Here is an 8,692-nt window from a genome sequence, read left to right on the forward strand (position 1 = left end):
AACATCACGGACAAAAACGAAGATATAAATTATTCTAGGGCTAATAACTTGCAAGTGAACCTCTTGTTTATCATTCTGAAAATATGCGATTCCGAACTTGAATAAAAACTGTACAGATATTTTTTGAACATAAGCCAAATTTAAGGATATTATTTCGCCGATGCCTATAAACAATGCTTGACTTCTTAACATAAATATGTCCGACATTCCGGACGATTTTGTTCTTTCAGCTTTATCAACCCTTTTCATCTGCTCATTGACAACTAATTTTTGGATTAAAATTTGGGTTTTATAAGTTGTAATGCGCATAATTTACGGTTCAAATAAAACTTTTCCAATTTTGAAATGTCTGCTTCATACACAAAACAGGAAATTTTGATATATATTTTAGGATAATTATTTTACTAAAAGCTTTTTGGAACTTTCAGTCACTTTTAAGCAAACTTGAAGGTTAAACAGAGCACACAAACACAAAGATTCTCTCATTGACACGTCGATCTAAAAAATTAGCTCACATAATTATATTTTCCGACAAATCCTTCATGCAAAACTGTTTTTTTTAGGTCTCATTGCTTCTTCGATAGTACCTGGTGGTGTTGTAGGCGGTTTGGGTTTAGGTTTGGGCTTGGCCAGTCCTGGCTTGACCGCTAAACTGTTGGGTTTGGAAGGATCTGGTATTGAAGGCCAATACGTCCCTGACCTTACTGAAAAGTTGTACGATGACGGATCTTACAAACCCGGTCTTCATGGACTTTAAATTACCAAGCATTTGATTCGCCTTGACTGAGATGCCCAATGCTGTGCACTTGATTTTTGTATTGAGATAAATAATATACTGTTTAAGTACATGCATGAGTTGTTACTTTTTGAGTAAAACCCTTACAGCAATTCAGCTAACTGTTACTCTTACCAGGCGTTTGAGCGCCAGAGAAATAGAATAATGTAGGTATTGGTATAAGCGCCCATTAAATGTAAAGCAAAATGTAGAACTGGATGAAATTTAACTAAGTTAAAACTCCATCTGCACCAGGATGAAATATTTATCGTGATGACTGGATTATTGTAAATTGAGTTCGTTAAGTTCATCCATCCAATCTGTCTTGTTAGTGTGACGACATATTTTTATAGTAGAATCGTATGGTTTCATTTTCATTCAATAATCGCCGCATGCACCTGTATCTTCAACAACAACCATGTGGGATAATCTACATAACTGAAAAACATTTCTTTATTGACCCTACAAGAAGCGTTTTGCTGCAAGGACGCATGTAATGTTGTGCAAGTTTAAGGACACTTTTTATTTGTCATTAAACGTCTAAGTTTGGGTTTGCTTTCGTGTTTTTTAGTTATTAGATTTTAGAAGAGCTATAAGCAGAAAAACTAAATTTAATGCGACATCAACAAAACCGAAAGAAAGATAAATGCTTAGATACGAGACTTGAAAAAGTTTTAGATATTCCAATGAAATAAACGACACGAAAATATGCAAAACACTATACAATTTCATCAAAACAAACCACTATATAAATTACGTATATTTATCAAATACAATTAATAAGCGATTAAACATTATCTCAGTCTCCAAAATGAATTTAAAAATGCTCAGGTCTGTAACTGCCATCATCGAACAGCCGTTCAAAATTATCCGGTACGTAAGTTCCACTTAAATCTTCAGTGAATGATTCAATGGTTGCTGTTTCAGTGGTGGGAGTAGCGGTTTCTTCCGAATCTTCAGTAACTGGCACGAATTCCCTAGTCTCTACTCGCTCAGGGGTACCGGGATGAAGGAACACCTTTTGTCCATCTTCGGACACCCTGGAGATTTTCGAGGCTTCCACGCTAATGCTGTCAGCTACAACTTTTTGGACTGGAGCTACGGCTTCTACTGAGTTAGAATTGTGTTCAGCCAAAACTAGTTGTTGAACGCTGATGGGAGAATACACTTGGGGTTCCACAACAGCTGCCTGGGAGTAAACTACGGGAGCTGGTTGAAGTAGAGGTCCAGTGTCACCTTCCAAGACAATTTTACCGCCTGGTGCATAAGCATCGATTATGCTACCATCAGGTCCAATCACTTTGGTTCTGGTACTCGGCCCTTGCAGAATATTGCCCGGTTGCAAGGGAATGATTTCGGCATTTGCCAAAGCAAAGCAGAAAAGAGTGACGCAAGCTACCTGAAAAGTTAATAAGAACTTAGCTGGCATTTAAAAAGTTAACTATTTTATGATGTAACTGCTAAGTTTCCCGTTAAAATTTAAATGCAAATTCCCAGTGAATTTCTGTATTGCGCGGATCAGTTTGTAAACTGTTCTTTGGGAAAATGAATGAATGAAAACATTCGACAAAAACATGCATTTTGTTTTACTTTCCTTAATGCGATTTTGCTCTTGGGTATTGAGTCTCATTTTACATTTAATTTACAGGGTTTTTCAGAAAACGAATGCACCAGATAACTATATTATGTTGGATAAATAGTTTCATATTTAAAAGTGGGCTTAAGAACGCCCTATTTAAATTCTTACGTAATATTTGATGTATTTGTGTACTACTGTATATTCGCACCTAAATATAAATAGAAGGTCAAACAAAAAGAATATTTGGAATGTGGGTCGTCTATTCGAAGAAATATGAGTTCCGTTGATGTAACACAGCGAAGATTTTGTGCTTTTCTTCTGCTGGAAGAAGCCTACACCCTGATTCAAATAGAACAGAAGCTGTTGTTGAAAGTAAATGAAATCAATATCTTAAAGAAAAATGTGAGTGAGGTTCTGTCGTTAATGTATTTCAATTATAAGAACTTTCATTTGAAATCAATTCACCTTCATTCGATTTTAAATTCGAAGAATTGAGCAAAATGCAAAAAGATTTATTTAATGAGTCAAATCGGTTGATCGGCTGATCAGGCTGTAAAAGTAAATGTATGATATTTATGTAGAACTTTAGTGATTTGCTCTTTCCAATTTATTTTATGACATTACTGRTTGATGATCTTMACATGATTGAAACRTTAACRAAACTTAATGAGGAAAGTCGTMRAAAAATWTTTTTTTTTGTAGAAATGARCTGCGTTTCACATGGCAGAGAATAAGTTGAAGATACAGTTACATTTTCTTTTATACTGCTGACAGAAGTGTGYCCGTGCAGGAATTTAGAAATTACCTGGACAGCAAGATCTTCTGCGGCTAGAAAATAAAACAGGAATACTTTTTAGAATATTAAACKATGAAAATGTAGTACTGCGAACTRACGAAGAAACTRRGCTAAATAWTCTYCGAATTTCGCAAGAAAACATACGACAGTTCCCTTAAAACTTTCGACTACTGGAAATRTGGAATTAATATCTATTTGGGCTCATATCCATAAAGTTGTTTCCAACTRATTAGTATAACRRTGTGTTAGACWCAGTCACGTTCTGGTGAGTATTAATTAGCAAGAAKTTTTMAAAAATCTATTATTAAGAAAACAAAATTACAGYCAATTTTACGAATTATCTTAAATAATCTAACCGCATTTTGCGGATGGATGGTTGGTTACCTACAAACCCTTTTTAGGATATCCTGTATAAWCTATTTATGATATCAAATTTGTGACCATGCGATCRAAAAAGTGTGGTTMAATGGAATAAATTCAACTTCCATAAAAGCTCTATTATTTATGTKCAATTCTAGGTCTGATATAAAACTACTTCGATTTATGATTCTGATTAAATGAACATTTCTGATGGGATATCACGTTTGTTCAAAATAGTAAGCACAAAATGCTTGTTGGATTATTTCAAAATAGTTGTCCGTATTACTTCACTTTAAACATATTTAAACCAACAAAAAGCATTAAGATGCAATCTCACTACGACTAACTGCCAAAAATCTGCGGTTATCGAAAAATCTGATACAAATATGAAATATACATACTTACCCAATGGTTATTTCAAAAATGAAACATACAAATAGTTCAAAGTAATAAAATTTGTATACAAATGGTTTGTTACACAAAAATTACTATGCGATTAATATCGCAAAAATAATTACTTACTTTTTTGTCCATTGCGGCACGTTTGCTGAGATAAAGCACAATACTAATCGAATCAAGACCCGTACTTTTTATATTAAGAGACGTCCTTGCGGTTTTCGATCCTAAAGTTCAACAGCCAACTGGATTTACGTCGATAATTAAGATCACTTGCATTTTCATCCGCACAGAAGCTTCCATTGGTGGATTCCTGCTACCAGTTGGTTCATGGAGGTTGAATTAAGGAAGTGCCGATGCCCGAAGGCTTAGCCYAAAAGCTTAAMGATTACACAATATTATTATTTAGTTTTATAGGTGGGCAAATAAATTAATCTGTATATCGTAGGCTTCGTATCTACTTTGGCAATCGTTGGGCGAGYTGRAAAAACCCGCAGTTTAAAATTAAAATCTACAAATTGATCAAAARRATTTTRATCAAAATTAGATATGAATTATGTCACTGTTTRCCACTCGAAAGACAAATAAAGAACAATTTTTCAAAGAACAAATTAAGCCGGATCTAAATTAGCAACTATTTTTGTTTTCAATGTCAGGAATGGTTAATGGTTTCGATTACTGTTCCTACTAAGCTTTCAAGTATCCGTGAGTACAGAATGATTGGAACCTATTTGATCAGAAATAAGATTTGAGGCTTCACACAGCATATTTCTATAGAATAACTTGTAAAACAAAATTTGAACATTACTGTCGAAATAGGAGAGAAGTCTTCGTCTTCTCAAGAGAAAATAGGAATCAATACACTTGATTTTGAAAGCAGTAGAGCATAAATTAATGTTGTTTGTTGTCAAACTAGAAGCCCCAAAATTACTAACAGTTCAATGTTTTTATCGACTTTGCAATGCAGTTTGTGATCTTTATTTTCAGTTCTGTTTAAATTTAATATCGTACCTTTCGGGTTATTTTTATATAAATTTTTAAGGTATTTAAGTACTGACTGAACAAAATAAAATAGTTTGCATATGTGCTGTGACTTAAATTGTTTTTTGACTTAAACTGAATTTATTATGTGACATATTAGCAGTTTCCACTATTTCAGTGCTTCAGTAGTGCCAAGCACCAATAATTACTGATAAAATTCCTTAATAAATGAATATAATATTAAATTAATCTTGGACTTTAAGGTCATTTCCTTTGGTACTAATAAATAACAAATCGCTTTAAATTTGTGAATGCACAACTGGAAACATTTACGAATAAACGAAAATCAATAGAAATATGCAATCAAGTTTTAACAACTCTTACAAAAAAGCCTTCTACGGTGGTATCTCTGCAACATTCGTCGTCATGTATATGGAAAGTACCTGGTTTATTCTCATATTAAATGTACACAGAAACTATTATTGATCGATGTCGCAACAAACCCGAGCGCTTAAGATATTGAGACTAAGAGCTTAAGATATTGTGCCATTACATTTGGGACATTCTGTATATGAAAAACATCCCCTCGAGGTGGTAAGGTTATTATTCCACAAATACTACTAATATTTGAACATCATATGAAATTTTGTTATACGGTATTTGCAAAAATAACAACCCAAAGCGATCTAATTATGTTTCCGTTTAGGTTTGATTAACAGTTTAACTTCGGTTTTTCATGTGTCCCGTCGAGCTTTCAGAGTCTAACTGAATGTAATTTATTACTGCCTTAATTGCGCCCAGAAATTGCCGAATTTTGAAAAGTTCTTGACATTATAAATATTGCCATCGTATGGCAAAGCGGCATGTGTTCTAGGCTCTGGTAATGGAATTTTAAGGTCGTCAGCGCCTGGTAGAAAATTTATTACAATGTGCTTGTTCCTTTAATTTAATTAAATAACATTCACACCAAAATGAAAATTGTTCTAGACTTGTTAACTCTATTTAAATCAGTGTTTTGTTACATATTTTTAGTTATATAAATAGGCTAAAGATGTGGTCAAGTAAAGTGGTATGTTATTGGATTAATCCATAAATATTGATTAATATCTATCGCTACTAATATTACGATTCTTTGCTATCCAGTTCCATTTAGTTTTGCCGTTCTGAATATTTTGTTAACTGGGAGTATGAAGTTTGCGAGAATAGAATTAGAGCAGAAATTCGCCGTCTGCGTGAAAAGCACTTTAAAAAAATCATGATTCTAAAATTTGGTTGTTTAAGTTATTACTTGCTACTAAGTTTACCGTTATCGTTTATCTTCGTTCTTTATCGGATGTTTGGTGTGTCAATGCATCCCTAGTTGAATCTTTTGCAAAAAGTTAGTTTAGATTTCCAGGGTGTCCTATAAGCACATGATCAAAAGGGACGATATATTTTGGATCAAAAGAGGATATCCTGATCTACTTTTTGCTAGGAAAAATATTTGGCTCTTCTTGTTAGTGATGGCCAAACTTATTAAAAAAAAATTTTTTTTTGTAACAACAACTGAATAAAATATCAGTTAATTCCAGCTGCCAAACAAAAAAATCTGCTGGTTTTTGTACCAAGACACTCAAGAATTCCTCACTTGCCCAAAGTGGATGAATCTCGGTTGCTTCATCAAAATTTGAATCTTACAAAGAAATAAATTCACAGCGAGTTTTATTAAGCTCACTCGTACCATTCGCGCGATACTACAAAAATATATTTTTTTTTGAAGAACTTTAATCGTCAATTACAGAGGAGCCAGACATTTTTTCTTAATAAAAGAATGGTCGTGAAGACCATCATTTGAGCCAAAGAATCTGTGCTCTTTTGATCCTGTTCTTACAGGACACCCTGCATATTATTAATATACTATATTCCAAAAACGCTTAGTTGTCGATCTATTTGCTGCTAGAAAAAAACTCACTAATTTAAGACCCAAAAGGAATTAAACTCAAACAAATAAGTTTGTCACTAAATATAAACAACTATGAAGCAATGTGAGCCGCAAATAGTAGTGATTTTCAATAGCACGCGCAATCTAAACTCAAATTTAAAAATTATTTGATTCTGAAATGATTTACTTAACTGACCGTACAGTCAGTGATGCACTGTGAATTATGACGGAATGACTTTTGTCGAAGCCAACGTGCAAATATTAACTCTAATCGAAAATTGGAGAAATTTAAAAAAATATATCTTTTAGGCTTAATCTTTGATTGATACTTGCGACACATTTAACTCTAAAAACCTAATAAGAGAATTCGAGAATGGAATCAACCGTTTAACACTTTAGGTAATCTTCTGCGCTTATAGTTTTCTTTGGAAAGCAGAATTTGATTGACATGCTGGTAATAAGGTGTAAACTTATAAACAAAAATTCAATTTAATTTTTTGTGGTAAAGTTGAACACGCATCAACCGATATTAAATCAAGCTACTTCTGCTTCTTCCCATCTTTCGATCAAAGAGAAAATAAAAAAGAGTCGTGCGACATATGAATTAAATTAGAATGTCGCCTTACCGATTTGTGTGATCAAATCCAAGTTTTCTGTAACATCAATAATTAATTGGCTTAAAAAAACCTTGCGGTTGCTAATTACTTCAAAACGAACATATTTAATTCACGGATTTGTTCTACGTTCATTTTTGAAAATTGGTTCATGAATAACGTCGTTAATGCTAGCAAATCAATGGCAATGACGCCATAAACATGCTTCAGTTCCTTCACGAAAACATCTACTTAAACGCACGATATAATCTTGGGCGTTCACGTTTTTAGGCAGACAACCTTGTCAGCCGACGCCCAATTTCTTTTCAATTTCCGCGTTTATAGTTAGGAACAACTTAGGCTGTCGTCATCAAAACACATTTTCGTATGGAAATTAATAGACTTCCTTCTTTGGCCCCCCTTTAATGGAACAGCAAATTAGATTTTCAGGTAAAACGAATCCAATAAGCTTCGGCTGGGAACGTGTGGTACACGAGATGGAATAGTTGGATCAGCGGAATATCTCATAATATTGGTGGAAAATCATTATCTACTCTATATCACAAAGTGAAATTTAATTTCGCTGTTATAAGCTGGCAGATTGAAAAGTTTTGATAATTTTCAACAATTAATATAAATCCATTGGACGAACATATTTGATTTTATGTGTAAATGTCGGCCTTGGCATTTTACACTTAATTTGTCTTTCAACTATATATTAACTTTTTTCATCAAGAAGCCACAAAACCACTAGCTTGGTGGTTGGTGGTTACGCTCAAAACAGTCAGTTGAAAAACTGTCTAGAAAAAGACTAACTTAAGCTGTTGAGTTGTGGATGTAAACCAATATTTAAAACTCTTAAACAAATATTCTTCTGCCTGTCGTTAACAAACAGAGTATTGGCACATTAGAAAGAAAACAACTATTTGTTCTTTATTCACAATAAACATTATCTTCTGTCTTTTTCTGTCAATTCACAGCTGAACTCTAAGCAAAAATCGAGAAGTTATTGATTCAGTTTATCATTGTCATATTGTACCTTACTGAACGAGCGTACTTTAAATATATTCACAATTAAACAGGGGCTGCCTGAACAGTTGCAGAGCACAAAATAACTTTTATTCGAACGGAAGATGTTACATTTTATTTTAGTTATGAATTCTTATCTGAATTTCAATAACTTTTTGCTATATAAAATATGAACGAAAATCGGATAGTTTTTTAGTTGTTCGGCCTTAGCGATGAAAATCGCATTTTCAGGATGTTGATTACTCGAAAATTCTTCCGTTTT

At 33.4% G+C, this 8,692-nt stretch overlaps 3 protein-coding genes across 6 annotated transcripts in view; 1 reads left to right on the forward strand and 2 right to left on the reverse strand.

Moving 5' to 3' along the window:
* Window positions 1-848, forward strand: part of LOC109540636 (elastin) — a 109,952-nt gene extending 109,104 nt beyond the window's left edge. Inside the window, exon 3 of the mRNA XM_019909072.2 lies at window positions 564-848. Within this exon, the coding sequence (XP_019764631.2) occupies window positions 564-757 (194 nt within the window). The 3' untranslated portion in view covers window positions 758-848. The remainder of the gene's footprint in view (window positions 1-563) is intronic.
* Window positions 1-8,692, reverse strand: part of LOC109540621 (protein madd-4) — a 247,918-nt gene that overhangs the window by 49,194 nt on the left and 190,032 nt on the right. The gene's annotated exons all lie outside the window — the stretch shown is intronic.
* On the reverse strand, window positions 1,521-4,140 carry LOC109540624. Its single transcript, XM_019909059.2, has 2 exons — window positions 4,033-4,140; window positions 1,521-2,174 (listed from the first exon to the last, which is right to left on the reverse strand). Exons 1-2 carry the CDS (start codon window positions 4,042-4,044, stop codon window positions 1,593-1,595), a joined length of 594 nt encoding a protein of 197 aa, XP_019764618.1. The 5' UTR covers window positions 4,045-4,140; the 3' UTR covers window positions 1,521-1,592.

This window comes from Dendroctonus ponderosae, unplaced genomic scaffold (assembly GCF_020466585.1).
Source record: "Dendroctonus ponderosae isolate FM_Combo_2020 unplaced genomic scaffold, Dpon_F_20191213v2 Dpon_F_20191213_6, whole genome shotgun sequence".
NCBI classification, from domain to species: Eukaryota; Metazoa; Arthropoda; class Insecta; order Coleoptera; family Curculionidae; genus Dendroctonus; species Dendroctonus ponderosae.